The sequence below is a fragment of the Oreochromis aureus genome, linkage group 14 (assembly GCF_013358895.1).
Source record: "Oreochromis aureus strain Israel breed Guangdong linkage group 14, ZZ_aureus, whole genome shotgun sequence".
In the NCBI taxonomy this organism is placed as follows: Eukaryota; Metazoa; Chordata; class Actinopteri; order Cichliformes; family Cichlidae; genus Oreochromis; species Oreochromis aureus.
Genome location: NC_052955.1, coordinates 24,662,517 through 24,685,914, shown reverse-complemented (window position 1 = coordinate 24,685,914; position 23,398 = coordinate 24,662,517). Strand labels below are relative to the sequence as shown.

The window sequence follows — 23,398 nt, the reverse complement described above, 5'->3', positions numbered from 1 at the left end:
GATAACCTCCTCTACAGTTATCTTGATCTCAGAGTGTGGTAAAGGTTCATTTTGCAATAGGACAATGACCTGAAGCACACAGCCAAGATAAGAAAGTATACAAAAGTAGTAAAAACTAAGTGTAAAACTATAAGAGGACCATGTTGGATTCATAATAAACTGGTCACTGAACTGAAGGATATAGTGTCAGTTTTAGCACTTTGTGCTTGATTCAGCAATGCTTTGGTGAAGATTCACCCCCTTAGATTTACGTCAAAGCTACACATCTGACCTTTTACTACCTAATGCACATCTTATCTATTATCTGATTTGTGACAGAGGCCAGAGTCCTTCAGAAACCGTTATCATGCCTGACCACGGTTCAGAATCAGCGGAAGGAGTGCAAAGCAGAGTGTCTATTTTAGGATACGCATGAGTGCACATGCATTTGCTACATTGCATTAACAGTAACATAATACTGGTACAAATTTCTTAACACTACCACAGCGGTGCTCTGCAGATTGTACTTTCGCAATAGACTGTAGGCCAGTCAGGGCGCTTACTGTAAAAAAAAATTGTTATCTCCCAACATGAAATTTAATATAATGCTGCTGCCAGCTGAATCAGGGAGGAGTTATATAGGAGTGTGTGTGTGTTTATCCAGAGCTGGATATGAAGCTCGGCTGTGTTATTGTTCAGGAAAACACAAAAGAACCTAAGAATGTGGACAGGAGCACGCTTGTAATGCAACTGTATTTTCTTTCATAAAACACAGCTATTTTGTTTTCTCCTCTCCGCCTCGCTGTGGTCTCCTGCTGTCCGCAGAATTACAGGATGAACATGTTGTGTGCTTGCACTCATTGTTGTGCTGGACTGTTGTGCAGTCTACCATTATGAGCCATTTGTTTGCTTCAGATGTTTTGCTTAAATAAACTCAGTTACTCTCTGAACAGATTGATTTGCTAGTTCAGACGTGAACTAAAAGCTGCTTCCCCTTTTCCGTGCTAACCCTGCAACTATTTCAACAGTTTGTTTGGCAGTCTAGCCATAGTTACAAAAAAAACAAAAAAGACTTCCAAAGTTAAAGTTGAACGGATCTTGCAGATATTACAATGACGTCAGACCAAGGCACTTCCTAAACACTGTCTGGGTGTCACTGTTAGACTTTCTAGCAAGAGAATGTCTGAGTTCAAGAATTATTTTAGCATAAAAGGAAACAAACTAAAGCTTTCAACTCACAACCTCACGCTTTTGGGCTCTGCACTATCATACTAAGCTGATTAACTTGATGTTTATGTGATGGCATTCCTGTGTTTTTGCTGTTGACATCGCAGACAGAGAGGAGATAACTGTAACTGTAATAGCCCTATGTGTTACGTTCACTGCGGACTTTCTGACAGAGCGCTCCACAGGGCCGTGTAGCATTACCTCTGCTTCTTACTCTGCTGACTCGTGACTGTGCTAAGTCACACAACCTCAGCCACATCATGAAGTTCACTGATGACACAACTGTGCAGGAGACGATAAGCAGCAATGATGAGTCAGCATAAATCCCACCCTCGCTCATCATCAACGGCTCTGCTGTGGAGATGGTTTGGACCACCAAGTTCCTTGCACATAACTGAAGAACTCCTTATCAAAGATAGTCCAGCAGAGAGTAAACTTTGTGATACAGCTGAAGAGAGGAAGCTTCCCTTCTCACAACCTCACTACATTCTGTTCTGGCTAAGGGTATGTTCTGGCGCTCAAAGCAGAGAAGTACAGCTTTTGTGCAATCTTTGAAATCCACAAAACTCTCTTACAAACTCCTACAAACAGCTAGAAGCATGCTACTTTTGTGCTCACTGCAAATTAAACATTTTAATTGATACTTTATTGAGATCAAATTGTCCGGATCAGCTAAGTTGCCACTTTAGTGACATTTTCAGTGATACAGTTACATTTTTCACACATCTAATTCAAAAATGGAAACACTGCTGCATGGCACAGTAACAGAAATTTGGGCAGGCGAGACCTTATATCCCCCCACCCCCAACCACCATTTGTCTTATTTACACTATCTCCATGTGTGCACTGTAGTCCAATTTGTTTGTTCATGGCTGAGACGACAGTAACGTTATTTTGACTTGAAATAAAATTCACATGGGCAAAACATAAAATAGCTTAATAGTGTTGCTTCACTTAAAAATAAGTAATACTAGTCTGTGTATGAGGAAAAGAAGTTGTGGGCCAAGAAGATGCGGTCTTACCCGACCGCTATTCTACATGGAAACAAGATCAACGTCAAAGTCATAGGTGACCAGTTTTGATCCGTGTACTACACTTTCCTGATTTGCCAAAACATTTTCAGATTTTGCACGTTTTCTTAGTTTCCTTGTAAGATGAATAAATTTGGTATTGCACAGCTCGTCATGCAAAAAACATATTTCAAATGTCAGTCTAGGCTCTGAAATATGTTTTGCTTCCTATAGGCTGATAAATAATCACATTGCTGTAAAGATAATACTACTCAAAAGTTGCATCTAATTATTGTAACTAACTTTTTAATGCACCATCATTACACGTTCTCCTAACAAACTTCCTTATTAACGCTTGCACACTGATCACTAAATGAAACAAAGCTCCTCATGAAGCTGAACAAACAGGACATCTTACCTTTTTCCTCTTTCATTTCAAAAGGCTGGGTCCTCAGTGGTTCCTATGTAATCAGTCTGGGATTTTCCCTGCAGTAAAATGAAACTGCGATCAGTCATATGAAGGCAAACGGAGAAAACTAACTAAAACTAGTCCAAACTACCTAAAGAACCCATGTCAAAATTCCAGCTATGAAGAGAAAGTAAGCAAACTAAATGAGAAACATGGATAGCAAATTACTGTATTGCTGTGGGATGAATGAACTATAGATGCATTATTAAATAATATAAAGTCTAAGAGCCAGTTTGTTAGATGCCTACATATACCTATAACCACCTGTTTCCATCAAAATCATCTCAAAAATATCATCTCCACCTTCCTGAACATGAAACAGTTCCAAGACCTAGACATCCTGTAGCTTGACGTTATGTAAAGAACAATGGGGGCAAGTGTTTTTCATAGACACCACACACAACATAAAAGCTGAGCAGCACAATAGCTGTCTGCGTGAGATACAGTCTAGGGGAAGGGTGGAGCGATGGCAGAGTGGAGAGATAGGCTGACTGGCACTGAAATAAAACCTCCACAGGATGTTAAGGACAAACAGAGCAGAGCCAGAGGAAGATTTAGTCCTATCAGAAATGCCCTTCACCACAGATGTTCTTAAAGTATCACTGTAAGTCTAATCATGGATCAGGAAAGAAATGCAGACAGACCACTTAAGAGGCCGGTCACACACTGCAGTGATTATAGATGAGTCAGGCAGCTACCACGGAAAAGCACAGGGGAAGTAATTCCAGCAACAGTACTCCATGGGAAATTTGTTGCCAGTGATGTATTGGTTTAAACTGTTTCCACCCAAATTCTCAAGGAAAGTGAGGGCTGGCACAGCAATACTTATCATTAATACTTGAAATACTTAATTACTTAATACTTAAGCTAATGTGATCACTGGTTAAGATAACTGCAACATATGTGCTCTGTATTTAAGTAATTACTGTGTTACAGGCATTGTGAGTAAGAATATGATCAACAGTCATTTCCCTCACTGTTTGCCCTGTGCGTTCAATTTGAACATTTGTGAGAACATGTCTTCATACAGCCATCACCATGATGTCCTTGTACCCCAGGGGGGATTCCACTGGGTTTGTCATTTTTATACTTTAGCGAACAGATCCCAGTAACTACAATAAACTTACAAAATGTAACTGGATCTGACAATTAAAATATATATTGTAATTTCACCATCATGTCATGGCGCTCTGTTGGGTAAAAAAAAACAGAGAGCTACAGTTTTTAATGCAATATTTGAAATCCACAAAACTCAAAAAGTGTTTTAACATACACTGAGGAAAGACTCCTACCAACAGCTAGAAGCAAGCGATCTGTATACATGGCAGCAGTAAGCATACTATTTATGCTCTTTTATGCTCACTGTAGAGTAAGCATTCTGAGTGATAGATGATAAATATCAAATTGTCTGGATGGGCTAAGTTGCCACATCAGTGACATTATCATAATTTCACCATAGGAAAGGGCTACACCCTTTCCTGTGGTGGCTCTGTTTTCATGGTTACCATTGATGCCTCACATTTGTATGATCTTTTCTTATAAAAGTTATTACGTGAGAGTCAGCCCTTACAGCCTTGTAAACGTAGCCTCTTTAGGCTCTCTTTACACTCCCTTGATTTTATGTTTACAGCAGCCTGAGCAAAGACTTTAAAAAATATATGAGATTCAGTGACCATTACTAACAGACTAGAGAAGATAAGCAGGAAAGAAACTAAACAATTTCTTCATTGTCCTCCTCTTTGCCACCCCTCCAGCTGGTGACACCCTAGGTTTATACATCGTTAGGCAAACCAAAAATTAAACGGTTGCAAGTTTCCATTTTACAGTTTCAATTTCACTAACTTGGCTTCTAGACCTAATCATAGGTATAAATTAAAAGAAAGTACATTGTAATTACATATTATGTGAAATTGACAGTTTAAGAGTAATTCTTAAATACCAGGCTTCACATTTATACATTTATGGTTATTATGGGGAAAACACGGTCAGCGGGAAGATAAAAAATTGTTCAAAATGGCCTTTACCCTCTAAAATCCTTTTCAAATAACAGGTTATTTCCCTCAACCTCTAATACTAAGGAAACAGACACATGTGTGCTCTGCTCACAATAGAAAATTACATTTAAAACACATAATCCCAGAACTTAATCCAGTCAAAAGCGTTGAATCTGGTGCCTATTTGTAACATTTTTTATACAGAAATGCTAAAAAAAACAGAGGCTTTAATCAAGTTTTTCTTGTTGATTTTTGAGGCACCTGCATGAGGAGGGCACCTTCTGGGAAACAGTGCATGGAATTTAGTAACTGAGGCAAGGTGGTGATGTGGCAGTCACAAGAAGGGTGATTTTGATCCCTGGAAGTGTTTTTTCTCAAATGTCCAGATTCTCTTTTCTTCAGCTCTGACACTGCAAGAATCCAGACTACCTGCTGACTTAGACGACCTGTTCATTTTTGTAGTGAAACCTTTTGAAATGTCTTTTTTTCTTTTTGTCCTTAACCTTTTTTTTTACCCATTATCATGAGTTATTTTGCTAATTTTAGACAACATCAGAGATGTCTAAGTGGACAGAACATGTATTATTTCAAGATCATTCCCTGGAAGTCCAGTTGCAGTCATTACAGGTGTGTAGGTTTTCCTCCACTGTCCAAAATGGCGACCGTTCAGTTCACTTTTTTCTTTTTTTTTTAGATTGGGGGAGGATGACTAAGTTATAGGAAGCAATGGTTTTGTTGGTGTAGCAATTTTCGTTTATTGACTCGGAAACTGTGGAGTCAGTCTCATCACTAGTAATAAACTTTTACATGAAGGCTGGATTGCACTGATCCTCTCCGAGCAAGTTTAAAGCAGATCGTGAAATCGCAAACAGTGCAGACACTCTAATAAAGTAATCAGAAGCTATAAAAAATAAAATTCAGCAGCTGAAAATGGTGACGATGTGCACCCTGAGGAAGTGGCCAAATTTATATCAAGTAAGGTTTTTAATTAGGTAAAGATATTGAAGCATGGGATAAAAAGGAATGACTAAACGGTTGCAGAAAAAAATAGAAGCTAAAATAGAAGCAACAGTTAACAAAACAGCTGGTTGAAGTAATTACCAAAAATGTAAAAATGAATAAATGAATAAAAATAGAGAATACATGCATTCATGACATAGCTAAATGTGGATAAGCAGTTTAGGAAGTTAGCTAAAAGAAATTCAAATAGTTACAATAACTAGTTGGTGTAATGGGTAAATGGTTGTAATTCTAAAAGAATGAATATACACTGAAAAAAAGGCCATGTTGGATTTACTTGATTCAATAGTGGACATCGGTTGCACACAAATGTTTTGCTTTGGCAGAAACTTAAACAATTGAGTTCAATCAACACAACTTTTTCATATTCAATAAACCTGTGCATTTTGTGTTCATAAAACGCAATTGAAACATGTTTAGATGAAGTAAGTTGAGCTCTTGGAATATTTTAATCCTTCACAATTTTGTCATTTTATTTCAACACTATTCAATAACTTTTACCCCAATACTACTTGGTCACTTAAATACTACATGTTCTCTTCATATTATGTAATGTTCAACAAAGTCTAGATCCTGGTTACCATAAAAATTGAATGGATGTACAACAACTACCATCCTCCTATCTTTATCCTGGTTGCAGGGGGGCTGGGAAATAACCCTGAAGTGATAGGTTACAAGGCAGGGTACACCCTGGACAACTCATAAGTCTATCACAAACAACCATTTGCACTTACATTGACAGGTAATTTAGAATCACCAATTAACCTAACTCTAACAACTGCATGACTTTTAACTGTGGGAAGAAACCAGAATACCCAGAGAGAAACCAGTGCAAACTAGCCAGACTGTGGATTTGAACCCAGGATCTTCTTACTGTGGAGCAACAGCACTAACCAGCATCCCACCAGGAAAGCTATGATTTCAAGGCTTGATGCAGAATTTTTTTCTACGTTTTTGTCCTTGACAGGTTAAACCACAATAAATAGCAATAGCATACACGTGGTGTGTGTGTAATTGTCTGCCTCTTATAACTCCAGTGATTTTCCTGCAGTTTGACATCTCGTGCGATCTTGTGAATTTCATGAGTTCAGCAACTAACCACTCTTACTAGATTGTATCAGGTCATCTCAACAAGAACAAATTAAGTTGTTGAATTTCATACAGATCCTTCATGATTTAATTACGTTTATAGAAACATGATATTATTGTGTTTAAATTACAAGTTAGACTTTTTTAATGTAACAACCACCCAATTTCTTCGATTTGACTGAGATGGATGCCTTCCTGAAACCACGATCCAAAGCGTACGAGACTGAAAGTTATTGACTTACTTCACTCGAACATGATATGAACAATTTAATCTAGCCTCTCTGCATATCATGTAGTTTCTACACTATATAGTTACACTTAACTTTAAAGCATGAGGCACTTGTGTTAAATACACGCAAGATGTTTACGTAAATCCAAGAGTTGGCCAATCCCTTTTTTTCAGTGTACACAGTTTTATTACGTAAGCTTCAACTGTTGCAACCTAAATGGCTTTATGATTGATTTTTGTTCATGCTGTGATCTACCCATCCTGTGTCTCAACAATCAAAAAAAAATGGATAAGTACATTTTTCTTCTAGTTGTTTCAAGTGGTAACATGTTTCAAAAGTAGGGATGGGTATTGATAAGATTTTCACGATTCCGATTCCATTTTCGATTCTGTTTAACGATTCGATTCTTTATCGATTCTCTTATCGATTCTTTTTTAAAAAGGAGAACACTAAGGTCGATTAGCTTAGAACTTTGTTTTATATCTTCTCTTTGAACAAGATAGAAATTTAGGAGTAACATGGCCTTACAAACCCAACAGTGAGATCTTAAGAGATCCACAGCCTATGGCTCTTCAATGGGGTGTCACAGGGTCCCCAGGAAAAAAAATTGTAAATGTAAAATAATAAAATAAATATTCTTCTGTAGCAATAACAAAGTATAACATAAATTATTCTGTAGCAATTACACAAGAATATCCAGTAATGTCCCTGCCTACAATTAAACACATTCACTTACCGAAAATCGGGGGCATCTGCTGTGGCAAATGGGTGCAAGCCTTTGACCACAAACTTAGTCACTGCTCGGTGACATTCGTCTATCCTGGCCTGAAAGGAGACGCTACCGGTAGACTGCAGCGAGAACTGCCAGCATCTGAGCCAGCCAGACTGTCTCTCTCTCTCATCATGGTCACCTAAATGCAGCGCACAGTAATGGCAGGTTTTATAAAAAGGCAGATCGCGCTAACATAATATGCACTGTTAGTTGATTATTTACCTGCCGCATTAACGGGAGAGGACGTGCAAACGTTACCGCTGCTGCTGGGTTGAGATTCACAAGTCCGGAGCGGAATTAAAAACGCGACATTCATTTAAGGTTATCAGGTGTTTTGTGAGCAAATGCTTTTGCATATTCGTAGTGTTTCCTCCTTTAAATGAAACATCTACTTTGCAAGTATTGCAAGTTGCCCCATTGTCATCCGTTCTCGTAAAGTATAACCAAACTTTTGAGCGTTTGAGCCGCTTAGGCGCCGTGTTTCCTGCCAGGTAAATGATGCTCCGCTACGTGGCGACGTCTTTCTGGGCGACTGGAATCGATAAAGGAATCGTTTGCAAAAATGGCAAACAATTCCAAGGAATTGAAACAGTGAAACAATTGAAACAGGAACCGGTTCTCAACAAGAACCGGGTTTCGATACCCATCCCTATTCAAAAGACCTCTAAAGTTTTCCGTTTCGATCTGTTGCTTTAACAGCAATGGCACAAAGGAATGTTGGAAGTAAAGCATTCAGATATTTGAAGTAAATACTTTGGTGTTGTCCTCTGTTTGTCAGTGTGCTGTAGCCTTGGAACATGAGGAAGTACCTCCATAACAGGAACTTCTTCAAGGCTGCATGTTGGCTCACACCGAGAAATCGAATTGTAATTATACAAAAACCACAACAAAGTCTTCCTAACTTTCTCAGACAGAAAAAAACAATTGTGAGTTATGATGTGTGTTTTTATGCTTAAAATTAGAGTAATCGATATGCTGTAAACACCGTGTGTGTGTGTGTGTGTGTGTGTGTGTGTGTGTGTGTGTGTGTGTGTGTGTGTGTGTGTGTGCTTTTGGAAATGAATTAGGTCTTTATTGTTTTATTAAAAGATAAAATTTGTTCAACTTTTATTTCTGGCAGCAGCTGTCCATTTCCAGCTTCATTGACCTTCCAGTCTCCCAATTCACTACACAGTTTGACATCTGCAGGCAATTATTTACACATATTATCTCCACCGTGTGAAGAACAGGCAAGAAGGCATCTGCATGCTGTACTCTTCTGCACGTATACAATAAAAAAAAAGTATTTCCATGGTGACATGGCTACTAAGTGTTGTACACAAACAACAAATTTAATTGCATCAAGAAGGTAAAGAGATACCAGATGAGACAAATGGGAGCAGTTGCGTAAAATTAGGCCTTCATTTAGACTTGCATAAGAACGACTTACAAAATTTCATAAGCTCTAAATGCATGTCTCATTTGTTTACGTTTTTCGTGTGTTGACCCTGGGATAGTGTACAGTGTTTGGAAGGATAACGTGGGAGACTTAATCTGAGTGTTGAGGAGTAAACGGAAAATATTCGATCTGAAAGTGAACCAAGATATGCTGTAATTAATGAGGTATTTAATCTGTCGTTTCTCCTACAACCACTGGAATAAAGAGGCAACTTTTTTTTTTTAAACAAAGACAAACAAGTGTGCCGCGAGCGTTCTTCTCCTCTATTATCTCTAGTACTGCTTTTTTAACAGTGACATGTCTTACGTGCAATTAACCAAAGTCCAGTGGGCACTGCCTACATAGGCTTTTCCCAGCTCCATCTCAGCTTTATGTTTCTTCTCTCATGAATAAAAAAATTAAATAAAATCTGTGAAAACCTCCTCGAGCTCTCCAGTGGGCTTGCAGAGTCAGAGAATGATTAGGTTTGCCTGACATCAATGTTTTGAAGGCAGATGTGCGCTTATAATATTTTTCGAGCCCGGCTAACTGATTCAAGCAGAAATGAGTCAGTACTGCAGAGACCATATCATGTGTTTAATGATTAGCTTCAAGTTGCCACATACATAATGTCATTCATCTCCATTAAATCTGATCTCAAAAACTAAAAACATGTTTCTAATGAAGCCGCTGCCATGAATGAGACTAAACACAGGACATCAAGGACACAGCACTTTGTTTGCATATAATAAAATATGCTTTTTAAATACATTTTCCATTCCCATCTAATCCTACATACTCTTTCAGAAGCTGTTGCAGCCAATCTAAAATTCAGCCATGCCTAAACTACCAAGGTAACTGAACAGGAAAAAAATGGAAAAGGGAAGTGTAACAGGAATGGATCAGTAATCCATTTAAAGCTACTCTCACCTGCTGCCTTAGTGACGGGAGGCTGCCACAGTGGGTAGCTGAACATGACGCAAGCTCCAACGGAATTTAGTTTGTAAAATCCCATATAAGTGCATAAAAAACCTTATCAGTCACCTGTTTGAATGCAGTCAAATATTTGACTCCAAGGTCATTATGGCAAAGATTAAAGAGGATGAATACAGATACATCTCCAAAAACACCTTTCATAAAAAGGTGCAGTCATTTACATTTCCTATTGCAAGTTTTATGCATTAACTTTTACGACATGACATTGTCTGTCTTGGACCACACCAGGTGGGAACAAGGATGTCATTCACTGAGAGGCTGTCGTCAAAGTAGAGATGTGCAACTCTGATGCAGACTGATATACTAATGTTAAGATTTCAGGAGAATTTGTGCTCTGTACATATGCATATTTAGATTGTTAAAATACATTCACAAATGTATCATAATTTCATAAATATTTGTCCGTTATTTGAAAGATTGAACTGTCAAATTCAAATGTAATACTATGGAAAAATATATAAAATGATTCTTATAAACTTTTTTCACATCAAATGCTTAGGGCGATCGTGGCTCAAGAGTTGGCAGTTCGTCTTAAGGTTGCCGGTTCGAGCCCCGGCTCGGACAGTCTCGGTCGTTGTGTCCTTGGCCAAGATACTTCACCTACCACCTAATAGTGTTGGCCAGAGGGGCCGATGGCGCGATATGGCCGCCTCGCTTCTGTTAGTCTGCCCCAGAGCAGCTGTGGCTACAAGCTTGCCTCCACCAGTGTGTGAATGTGAGAGTGAATGAATAGTAAAGCGCTTTGAGGGTCTTGAAAAGCGCTATATACATCCAATCCATTATTGTTATTTAAACCAACTGTTAACTGTATATTTCTGTACATTATTCATATTGCCGCATTCATTGACCTTGTTTATAGGTAATTTCATTGTTTAATCACATTAATATGTTCCTAATTTAATGTTTAAAAGCACTTGAAAAAGGCAAAATCCCATGTAAAATTAGGGCAACAAACTGTATTGTCATTACTGAAAATAACCGTATTTTCATGAGAAAGTTATTTTCTGTTATTTTCTGGTATTATTTTGGCGCCCCAGCTGCCGGAATATTACTGGTTTTTTGGGATTTATTTTTTAACAGTGCAGCATTTTAACCAATATGTTTGCTACTAATCCAAAATCCACAAGCGGCCCCTTCACGTCAGCAACCCCCAAAAATAAGTCAATAGGACTTTGATCACAATGATGACCACAAAAGTACGTTTGTTGACTGTGACCAGAGTAAACGCCACAAAGGACAAAACAGGCATTTGCTGGAAAAAGATTACGAGTCATCACTGAGTGAAACAGAAAAGCAAAAACAAACACTGGGACTTTACTTTGAAACTTTGCATAGCTGTAATGTTACTGGGAAGCTACACGTCTAAAACAAGCTGAAACAGGGAGGCAGATAATCAGGAGACGTCGATCTCCTCCATGGTGCCCGGATCTGAATTTATCAGCTCTAACCAAAAGTATGTCTGTCGCTGCCTGCTTTTGTTTTTTTCCACCAAGAATCTTGGCTCTTTCTATACCAGACTTAAATTCCACTTCAAGTTAGATTCAATGTGACTGATTGCAGGGAATACAACAGCTGTCTTCGGCTGAGTTATTTCAGTGAGACATGTCATTCTCATGCACTAAACGGTTTCCTGTCTACATCCGCTGCCAGCACTAAAAGGACAGCATCACACAGAGTGGACTCGTGCCAGCCAAATTCAATCTTGTGATCCATAATAACTCAGCTCCAATAGGTCTGGGGTATTTTTAAGCCTCACAAAACTCACACACATACACATACACATAGCTCGCTTGCCCAAAAGGGGGGCTTAAATGCCCTCACTTACCAGCAGCGCTGTCGGACAGATGGGATTAAATCGGCGGAGAGCGACCCTGTTCAGAACTGCAACCAAGTTCACGTTGCTTTTGGTGGCATTCCATGCATGAGAAAACAACAAACCCCTCAGCCTACCGCTAAGACACGCCGACAGAACCTATGAGGGCGTTAACGCTTATCTGCTGTGACGATGCAACGCTCCACCGGACGCGCAAAACCACGGAGTTTACCTCTCCTCCCTGTTATGAACTCGTTTCTGACATAGCGGTTAACATAGCGCCTTTAACAGCGGACACCCCTTCACCCTTTCACCCCCCCGGTGCAGAAACGCATGCGCAATGTGGGGTACGCGCACTGGTCGCTAAGGAGGGTTTACTGACTGCAAAAACCGGGCAAGTAAAATCTTGTGTGCGGGCGCAGCAGCAAGTAGGAGTCTTCAAAGTGCCCCGTTCAAAATTTACAGCTCATCACGATCATTTGACTTATGCCTCGTAAATCCGCCTCAAACTGGACTTTTATTCCAGAGGGAGCAACATCTGGAAAGGCTTTGCAGCTGGCTGTGATTTAAAAAAAAAAAAAAAAAAACCAAACTCTAAATGCAGCTGATACAGGAAATGCATTCTGAACTGCCCCCAAAAAAAAAATCACAACAACAACAGTTGCCGCAAGGCATTTGATATTGTAAGGACCCTACAATATACAAGCATTTGGCGACAGTGGGGAGGAAGAGCTCCCTCTTAATAGGAAAAAACCTCCAACAACACAACTGGCTCAGGAAGAGTCAATATTTAATTATGTATAATGATTAATTGCATTAATGATGTATAAGCACACAGAAAGTGAAAGGAAATTACTGAAGAAGAAGCACTCAGGGCATCATGGGAATTTCCCACCAGACGAAACCTTTGTAACTAAAGGATGGTTCAGGTTCACCAAATCCAGCCCTAACAATGAACCCCATCAAAGCCTTACCTTACAAGTAAAGAGAGTGTCTGTTTCCCACATTCAAACTGAGAGTTGAAGTATCTTTTTTTCACAGCACTTTAAATTGATCATATTTAAAACTCAATAATTAATTAATGGCACTAATCCTTTGAGCAGTCTTTTAGGAATGGAGTTTAAAAGACACAGCGGAAGAAATTATTGAAGTAAACTCAGAAACATTGAAAAGGGTGAAAAAGTTTTATCAAAGTTGTCTGTGGAACAGCTGTGAATAATTTTCTAATGGTTAAAATCTTATTTGTAGATTACTGAAGTCATTACTAGTTAAAAATACTTGGCTCAGCAGGACTCTGATTCTTTGCCAGCCTGGATGCCGTGCTGAAGAGAACCCTGGGGTTGACTGATTGCAAAGATGCCAGTTTTCCTCTATCTACTATACATATCTGTTGTGATATTAATAGCTATTTTAGGATATTTAGCATGTTGCTCTCAGTCACGCGAGATAATAGTGCATTCTGACCAAATTCAAATTTCAGTTCACTTTTCCCGTCTTTACTTTCACAGCAAGAAACACCCGTCAGTGTCAAGCTTTGTCCTTAAGCCTACACTTCTGCTTTTAATAAGCGTCGTGGCACAGAAGCATTTCTTTCTTTTTTTTAACACAAGCAGAAGCGTGTCAATGGAAAGTTTTGCGTCTTGGCTGCCTTTGCAGTTCATTAATAATGAACTTTGATCCAGGCAGTTTCGGACACATCCAAATACCACGGATGCATGAATGTACAGTGATTCAATTCAATATTTTGAAGCTTCTACGCTGACGCACACTGCACATAGTTATAAATGGACTTTTTGTGAGACACTGTTTACTACTTTGTGATATGAAACACAATTTCAAGTGAAACTGTACTTGCACAAGCTACCAGTTCATAATGGTAATCATTCAAGGAGAATGATTTTCCAGTCACTGATGATGTGATCATGGATTTGAAATAACCTATCCCATGTACAATGCATTCCTAGGAAGTTGTTTAGTAGCGACAAAAGACACACCCAAACACTGAGTTTCCAGGGGAGGTTACTCCGTTGGGAAGACAAATAACATTTCTTATGGTGCAAGGTCCTCTCTTCTGCCCTTCTTCTTCTCAAAACAACATCTGGAAATTAGTTAATTAGTAACAAAAATTCTTATATCAGCTAGACATGACTTAGATGAGTCAAAGATCTGATGCTATATATCTGTTGTTTCTGTGAAAGAGATATCAAGCAAATACTGGGAAATATTACATAATATAATGGCAGGCACTATCTTTTGAAATTGTTTTGTTCGAATAGTAGAACACTTGATTCTCACTCTCACCAACAAAAGTTGAGATGGCCTCATATATCCTATACAGGTTGATTCCACCTGTGGGGTAAAATTGATAGAGCTGGTGTTGAAGGGCACTACCTGATGAACTTGTCTTCTCATTTCTCCCAGAGATACCAACATTTAAAGAGGCCTATTTTTAGATTTGTAAGTGACAGCATGGTGTAGTCTGCTATAAGTAACAGACTAAAACATAAAAAAGAAAAGATCAGAGCTTCTGTTTGGTTTCTAGTTGGTTTATACCAGTTTTTCCTTAGAAAACTGATAATGCCTTATTTTGTTTGTATGTTTTTTAAAACACAGATCTTTAATTATGTAGATTTGAGAAACTACAGTCTAAACGTCTTCTATATCTCTTGGCAACTAACATGTTTTGCGCAAATGTAAACTTTGAGATTACATGTTTCCTGGCTCTGGATGAAGGGCAATGTTGGGGTTCTGTAAATGGAAGCGTCGCTCCTTTACGAGCTTATTCATCCAGTTCCATTATCAAATTAAGAGCGTTATTAATCATGCCTAAGATAGATGCTGTGCAATCTTTCTTAAGTGGATGTCAGAATTATTTCCCCAATAAGAACACACTAACAAACGGGATCCTGTATTAGACTTTTGAATTTTATTTAAGCCTTTTCTTTCTTTATTGTCTCACATTTGGGAAAGGGTATAGTAAAATCATAAACACAGAAATGAGCCAAAAGTTCGGTATAAAAGTATAAAAGTGCAATAAAACAATGTGAGGGGTATAAAACATTAAAAACATTCATGTTTTAAACATAATGCTGCTGGTAAAAAAATAAAACAATTAAAAAGGAAAAACACAGTGGCAGATAAGTTAATGAATTACAGTGTTCATTTTATGTGTATTTGACTTTAATTCAATTCAGTTTTTTATATAGCGTCAAATCACAACAACAGTTGCCTCAAAACGCTGTATATTTTAGGGTAAAAACCCCACAGTAAACCCCAACAATCAGATATCCCCCACTTTGAGCAAGCATTTTGACAGTGGGAAGGAACGAAAGACTTCCATCTTTTATTTTGTCTATAAAGCTACTGTGCTGTAAGTGATTCTCACACCAGTTACATTGAATCCATGAAAATGTTTATCTATATCCTCCTCTCCTTTATGTAACTCAGCTGCTTCATCACTGTAGCACAGCCAGCTGAACTCACTCATCACAGGTAGAAAGGTCCAGATTGGTGCCAACGCATACTGTACAGACCACCATGTGGACTTAAAGCTCAATGCTCTCCCACCGATAGATCTAGTGATCTAAAACACACAGCTTGCTATTCAGAGACCTAAACTCTGTGCTCTCCTTTATTTCTTGCTTGGTGTTGAAATTTGTGGGATGATGACACACAACTTGCATGTTTTGGGGGCTTTTCCACACCAAACCACAAATCACTGTTTTCAGTTTTAGTCTTTAGACAGGTGGAGGAGCATTTAGTCATTTACCAGTATTAGTCATCAAAAACCAAAAACGTTTCCTTCCACTTACCCAACAATTCAAGGTCAATTTGGGGTCAAGGATATGACATCTTGAGTCTATCACAGCTCTAATGATTAAAAGGGTGGGGTACATCCTTTACACAGATCAGCATTTCCACTCACATTAACACCTATGAACTGACAAAGGCACAGTGAAACCATGCACACTCCCAATAAGAACACACAGGCAAATATGATCCTATTTTAAGCTCTCCAATTTTAGAGATCCTAAAATAGGTCTAGTGGATTAGAACACAGGGTACCCATGTCTGTGAGGCAACAGTATGAACCACTGCCCTGCAGTGTCACATGTCAATCTAATCAAATCATGTTTTGTCTTTATAAACAAAGGAAACCATTTATATTTTTGGCAGATAACACTGATTGTTATATAGAACATTTATACTCTCCTGAAGCAAGGCCCTTTATAAACAACATGCCTTATTCACCTATTCACAGCCAGTTATACAAGTACTAGTTCTATGCAGAACTGCTTGCTATCTAACATTCACACACATTCATACCCCGAGGGATGCATCACAGAGCAACTTAGGGTTATTATCTTGCCCAAGGATATTTGCCATGTAAACAGCAGCAGGTAGGGATCAAACCACCAACCAATTAGTAGATTATCTGCTCTGCCTCCTGAGCTACAGGACATTTTTCTTTTAAAAGCTTTTAAAGGCACAGTCAGTCATTATTTTAGTTTATTTAATTAAAAAAAAAATACTGTACTCATAAATATACTACTCACTTCAAGCCCTATCACCTGAACCAAAGTCAGGGCTATTACGCACAAAAGAATACATAAAAATGCTTATATATTCAGAATATTGTCACAATTACTTAGTGTCAGAAGATTAGACATCTGGAATCCTGACAATGAAGCAGCTAAACAGCAACACCTGGTTATAAGCTAAGATTATGGCACCTAATGTTAGGCTAGAGTGTCCTAAAACTATACTTCCTCTCTGATAAACAGCTTGATTACATTCTCACATTGATTGAGAGTTCATGTCCAAGTCCAACAATGCTGTGCCTTAACGTTAGCAAACACGGCACAGCAGAGCACAGCATGAGAAAACAGAATTCAGCTTACATTCTGCAATTTGCTGACATTCATTATTGATCATGATCAGAGCATTTATAGGGCCACGGTTCGTTAGTTTAGCTTGCTTTTTACATTACTTATGTGAAATGTGACACGTGTTTTGTCTGACGTTAACAGTCATTCACATAACTACGTCTGAATGTGTGTGTGTGTCCGTACGCATGCTCAAGAATTTGGTAACAACAAAGGCTTCATACAACATCTGTTCCTTTTAGAGATTAGTCTCAATTTGTATGTTGCAATGTTGGTTTGGCACAAAAGAGCCGATTATAAGGGATCTCTGTTTGCAGCGCTAAAAGTCTGCTGTTGTTTAGGGGGTTGGGAAAGAGTGAGGATGATATAGTGTTTAATAAAAAAAACAGAACACGTGGTACTTCTCCAGTGCAAACCATTCCTTGTAAAGGGAATATAAACCCTGTCTGCTTTAAAAAAAAAACATATCACGAACACTGTCCTCCACTTGATACTGTGAATACTTGATACTCACAATGAGTGGACTAAACTTAATGTCAACTATCTGAAACCTGTTGTTTGTTACTATGCTTGATGAATAGCAAAGTCTGCTGTGGAGAAGTGAAAGCTCCCTTGGAAGGACGACAGGAGTTCAAACCAAATTTTCAACTTGATTGTACTTTGTTTCAACTATTTATTCATTAGTTATATTTGGACCAGACCAAGTGCTGATGGACACTGTCCAAGTGTCAGGAAGATACAGTCTGGACAACACATGTTCAAATAAACCCATGCACTGCAATTTAGTCATAAAGTCCTTCTAATAAAACATGATGTGGCTCCCTAAACTCCAAACAAGAAACAATGGTTGGTAGGTTGACAGAAATACTAAAAGCAAAAGATGATAAGTCTAAAGAAATATTTAATTTAAAATGAAGAAAGAAGTGTGGGGTTTTTTTCTGAAAAGGAATTACATTCCCTGTGTTATTACTTGAGGCCCAGTTCAAATGTCATACCACTGTCAGCAGTTTGTAATGGGTGGGTATTTCCCTTTCTCATACACAACCCACACTCATACACACAGACCTCACGATATGACCCATTCATGTTTCCTCACTGGTACTCTCTAGTGTAGGAATTTGCAGCAGAATACACCACCTAGTGGAAAAGACAATCTCCTCTCATTACAAAGCTGAGACTACAAACACAGACTTCTTTAATGTATACATTTAAATATCTTGTCCACTCACAATATAGTTCACAAGCTGTGAAAGGAAAACTGAATTTCCATGCTGATCGTTCTGCCACATATGCAGTGTTAATAAGCAATAACTGCACGTTGTAATAAAAAGATCACTAAAACGGAGGTCAGTGAGTAGCTAAGTTCCTCCCTTCCTGCGTCATATTCTTTAATTGCTGCTGCTGCTGATCACAGGAAATGTCACTAAAGTGTTTATGGCTCTTTTGCATCACTTCCAGTGGAATAGCGGTCCCAGCAGGGCTGTGCTGGGATATCAGCTTGTCTTCTTGTGAGCTGTCTGCTCCATCTAATCCGCTGCTAGAGCCACTCATTTGGAAATTATGCGTCATCTCTTTTTTAGCCAGGTCCTCCAGGTCTGAAGAAAGAACAAAGGAATATTTTTAAAGACATTATCTCACCCAGAGAACTGATTCATTGCACATGACCTAGTTTTTTTTTTTGCTAGTTGGTTATATAAGAAGATTTACAAGTGTTGGGGAAAACAAACATGATGGCGCTCCTGTGTATTTTTAATGAATTCATTTGAAGTTTATGAAAACCCATCAATCTTTTAGAAGCTGTAATCAAACGCTAATCAATATATATTTATGAGGACAACATTTTGTTCTAAATAATAACCTAGAAAAGTTCATCGCTGTACCTTTGATAAATGACAGAATCACTTAAGAATTGTATTTTATGTTTACCTGGATTATCTTTATCTAATATTAAAATTTGTTTGATGATCTGAAACATTTAAGTATGAGAATCAGGATGAGTTTTTCACAGCACATCACTTTTATTTGTGATGGGTTAAATCAGTCTATGATTCCCAAATGATTTAAACAAATATCGGTTTAAACTTGGCATTACCATTCTCAGCTCATGTTCACCAATTGTGTTCATATCACTCTCTTCCCATTACTTACACTGGAGTACCGTCCTGTTGACAAGCGTATAGGCTTGGACGGGGTTCCTGCTCAGGTCAATGTAGTAGTAGAACTTCAGCTCCTTAGGGTACTGAGAGTGGGACAGGCTGTGAAGCAGAGGAATCATCCTATTGGACATGGGTCCCTCTGTCAGTACCTGGTGCATCATATAATTACACCAGTCATCCTGAACAAAGTTAGGAGTGATAAGAAGAGCTCGTAAGTGGCTGTTCTCCACTGCCTGACAAAACTCTGTGCAAACTGCACCTCCTGGACAGGCGTCCCTCTGCCACAGAAAGCACCTGAGGCTGCGGGTCGAATCCTCGAGAAAGGAGACCAGGCGTGTGGCCTCTTCAATGTCACTTTGGGCACTGCTGTGACAAACAAATATGTCATACTTTCTTTTCCATCTCAACTCAGAACTGAGAACAGTAGGCAGCTGCTGTGGTTTCGAGGGGGTTCCCTCTGGTGATGATGACAGCGGCGATGAAGAGCACGATGGTAATGTAGACGAGGATGATGTTAATACACCGCTAACAGAAGTAACTAAACCCTTTGTGGCTTCTTTATTGTGTTGCTTTGATAAAGATCCTCTTGATTTCAAGAGTTTCTGGAACCAACCTAAAGGAAATGAAAAGATTTTAAGGTCGATTTGTTTTTTTTAAGTATAAAGATTTCCTGACAGTCCACACAACTTATGGAAAATAGTGTAAATAACAGCAGATATGTTTGTCACACATGCACAAACGAATTTTCAAAAAGATTCAGATCAGATTTACACTGAAAGAAGGGACCAGAACTTTTCACTTACCCTGCATGTTGCTGAGGTCATCATGTTTGTTCAAATCGTATCCAAAGTACTTCTGGTAAATAGATATTTAGTGTTGAATTCAATCAGTGGGAGCTTCTAAAAATCAATTTCTCCACTCTTTAAAAACATCGCAACCCGAGGCTGTAGCCGAACAGCTAGCTGACACAACAGCAGCAAAAGAGAAAGTCACTGATCTCACCATAAAATGAGGAAGTTAGGGACTGCTGAAACGGACGTCTCAGCATGTGCAGTCAAATTTCAAATGCAAAAACTGTCAGACTTCACTGAGCACCTTATTCAGTTATGCTGTAAACTGACATTTGTCAAAAAGATTTTGCTTTTTTAAACAGTTTGATAGAAAAAACCTGATCTCATAAAGGACTAAATGAAGTGGGAAGTCTGAAGACAAGGTGGGAAATGTTAATAGGCCTAACCGTGTCCACAAATCTATTTCTGTAATGTCTTACTATGGTTTGCATTTCCAGCTTCTCCATGAAGGAAGTTAATAAAACCACTGTCATATATTTAAACAAGAGGAAGTTTGGGGTTACAGTAAGCCTCAAAGTCCCCCTCACTTTATTTATTTATTTAAAAATCATATACTATGTTAACTGTGGTGGGCGGATCCCTCTTTTGGGCTTGTCCCACATTTCAACATGTAATTGGTCTATTAAAATTACAGTAAATGCAAAAAAGAAAAAAAAAAGAAAATGTGTAAGAGAATTCTCCAAATATCAGCAGCTGGTATATAAATCTCAACTCTATTTACTCTACAGTGTCAAAATATTGAAAAGTCAAACATGTATGAAGACAGTGCAGATTTGATGTATTTAAATTTTGTGAAGTTTGTTACTTGCAGCTGTTCGCCCCTTTGTGTCCTTGCCAAATCTTTCCCATTGATGCAGTATCACAGAGCAACAGGGTCCATATGAGTGTACCAGAAGTGGGCGGGTTTCGTGCATCAGCCCACATAGCAACAGATGCAAAATGATACCATGTACTTTTCTGGCCCTCAGAGGCATGAGGTGTCACAGAGCTGCTATCTTATCCATTACGTAATGGTATTCTTCAGGTTGAATCTCCACCAAAGTTATCATTCAAGGTGTTTTCATTTTACAGCTGATAAAAGTTTGATACTGGTTTTCCTTCTGCCCAGTAGCGGTTTTTGATACGGGCAACACGGACGGTTGCCCGGGGCGGCATCGTGGTGGGGGGCGGCATCACGGGCATCGGCAAAAAAAAAAAATTTACTCGTATTCATGCTGCCCCGACATGATGCCATATTGGGAATGGCATAGCAACCGATCGGTTTTCTATCGCCCACTTGCTGGGAGTAAGGGCGCCCTCCGTTAGTGAGGTGCGCCTGCTGCTTGCGGCACAGGGAGGAGGGAGGGCGGGCGGCGGGGATTCACTCGCTGGCTGGAGCAGCATCTAATAACCAACTCGCAAAATAAAACAAAATAAAAACAAACCAACAAACACGAGACATTATGATACAGACTTATAATTTGCACCGATGTTTTTTCAAAATTCTATATGCGAAAAGTGAGCGCGAGAGCCCTCGGTGCGCCTGCTCGCTGCTGAAGTCAAAGTAAACTTTATTGTCATCTCCGCTACATACAGTCCAGTATATAGAGAGACGAGAGGACGAGGCTCCAGTTACAGCAGTGCAAGTAAACAAACAATATATATAAGAAGAGTAAGAAAATAAATATACACTTTAGGACTCGGGGTAAAGGGATCAATAACAATTTAAAATTTATAATTTACAGTTTGATGATTTAAAGTCTCACACACAACCTGTCGAAAGGGGAGGGGAGCAGCTGCTTCCAAATAGAGCACATTTTATTCATGATGTTGTAAATCCAAGCCCATTAAGTATTCATGATTTGAATCCTGGGTTGTGCAAAATCCCAGAAATAAACCCTAGACAAAGTGAATCTGTGAACTAAGGCACCAGAGGGAGTGTTCGCCCAGGGCGCCAAAAAGGCTAGGACCGCCACTGCTTCTGCTTATATGATATTTGCATGTTTGGGTTCTTTCAAGTCTTAGAATGTGAATTCTCTAATTATTTAAAGTAACTGAGCAAATATGGTAATAGCTAGCCAATAAAAAAAAGAACAAATATTTTAAAGAGTAAAGTAACTTATCATTACACATGTATTGATCTTTCAGAGTTTTAGTCAACAAAATAGTTGCTTTGGCTTGGTTAGTGGGAATGGAATTTGTGATCGGTTCTGTCCATTGGTCTGTTAGCAGTCTAGATCCACAGTGTTCTAGGAATCATTTTCATTTTTTTTCTTTGATGGTAGATACCAATAATAGCTCCACCTGAGTTAATTTTTGTTTAAATCTGGTTGAGGTCAGAGCTAATGTGAAAATCAGCAAAGTTACTCAGCCAATCAGTTAGTTCCTTCAGTGCAACCCTGCGAACCGTGCGTGTGTGCAAACAGAGAAGTCCACAAGGAGATGAAACGCAGAAGTCCGGAAAGTGAAAGCAACAGAGCGAGAAAAGCGGTAGGAAAAAGCTGTTCTTAAAATTTCCTGATGTAATTGAGGATAAAGAAAAAAAAGGAGAAATCAAAACTTCTCGTTCCCTTTTTAAATTAAACATTTTTTATGACAAATTTGTCAAAAGCTCATTCATTCATTTATTTCATTTATATAAAAGAAAATTATACAGTTTTACTATTATTCTATTATTACAGAATCCTCGAGTCCATGGTGAAATAATCAACATAGTTGAAAGTATTATTTAAATGAATATTTTTTCTTTTATATATACATATATACTATACTTCAAATATATACATTATTATGTGTTGCTTTATATATATATTATATAATAATAATACTTCTGGACCTTGATTTGAGGACATTTTCCTTAATTGGACTTAGATTAGCTTAGATTTTAATTGCCCTGTCTTAGGCCAATATTATTGCTATCAAATAACACAATTATTTACCTGAAATTTCTCTTTAGGCAGTACCTTATATTGAAACTCTGGCAGGTTGGTTCATCTGCCTCACCTTTTTTTCATATGCAAGAGGAATATGAATGACTGAAAGAGGAATACTTTAGATGGTCTGTACCATTAACATCCATAAATAACTGTTGTATATATATATATATATATATATATATATATATATATATATATATATATATATATATATATATATATATATATATATATATATGTTTATGTGTTTGTTTGTTTTATTACATTTTCTAAATGCCTCCATTTCAACATACTCCTACTCTGTTACATCCATGAAACTTTGTGGTCTTGTTATTTTCCTCCTGCCTGGCAGCTCTCTTACCTCCACTATCTCTGTATATGTCCAAACTGCCTCAGCCTAGCTTTTCTCACCTTGTCTCCAAAGCTTCCAGCCTGAGCTGTCCCTCTGATGAACTCATTTCTAATCCTGTCCATCCTGGTCACGCCCAATGAAAGTCTTAACACCAACTTTTTGTCAGTGCCCCTATCTCCAAACCATACATCATAGCAGGTCTCACTTCCATTTTACAAACCT

General features: G+C 38.4%; 2 protein-coding genes across 5 annotated transcripts in view; both read right to left on the bottom strand.

Moving 5' to 3' along the window:
- The window catches only part of st3gal4 (ST3 beta-galactoside alpha-2,3-sialyltransferase 4), a 31,857-nt gene extending 19,518 nt beyond the window's left edge, over window positions 1-12,339 (bottom strand). For 2 of the 4 annotated variants that reach the window (XM_031743605.2, XM_031743606.2), the window contains exons 1-2: window positions 12,029-12,339; window positions 2,635-2,702 (exon numbers count right to left, since the gene is read on the bottom strand). The gene's annotated coding sequence lies outside the window, so the exon portion shown is untranslated. The remainder of the gene's footprint in view (window positions 1-2,634; window positions 2,703-12,028) is intronic. The other 2 variants (XM_039622295.1, XM_031743607.2) reach the window with 2 other exon arrangements.
- A 5,217-nt stretch (window positions 12,340-17,556) lies between these two features.
- LOC116323300 (toll-interleukin 1 receptor (TIR) domain containing adaptor protein) lies at window positions 17,557-20,017 on the bottom strand. The gene is made up of 3 exons (XM_031743603.2): window positions 19,862-20,017; window positions 19,051-19,671; window positions 17,557-18,497 (listed from the first exon to the last, which is right to left on the bottom strand). Exons 1-3 carry the CDS (start codon window positions 19,866-19,868, stop codon window positions 18,250-18,252), a joined length of 876 nt encoding a protein of 291 aa, XP_031599463.1. The 5' UTR covers window positions 19,869-20,017; the 3' UTR covers window positions 17,557-18,249.
- Window positions 20,018-23,398: the final 3,381 nt, after the last annotated feature.

Bases quoted from the DNA above. Each gene is read 5' to 3' on its own strand.
- LOC116323300 (XM_031743603.2), bottom strand. The intron at 18,498-19,050 runs GTAAGTAATGGG...TTCTTTCTTCAG, and splicing joins CAACAGGACGGTACTCCAGT to ACCTGGAGGACCTGGCTAAA.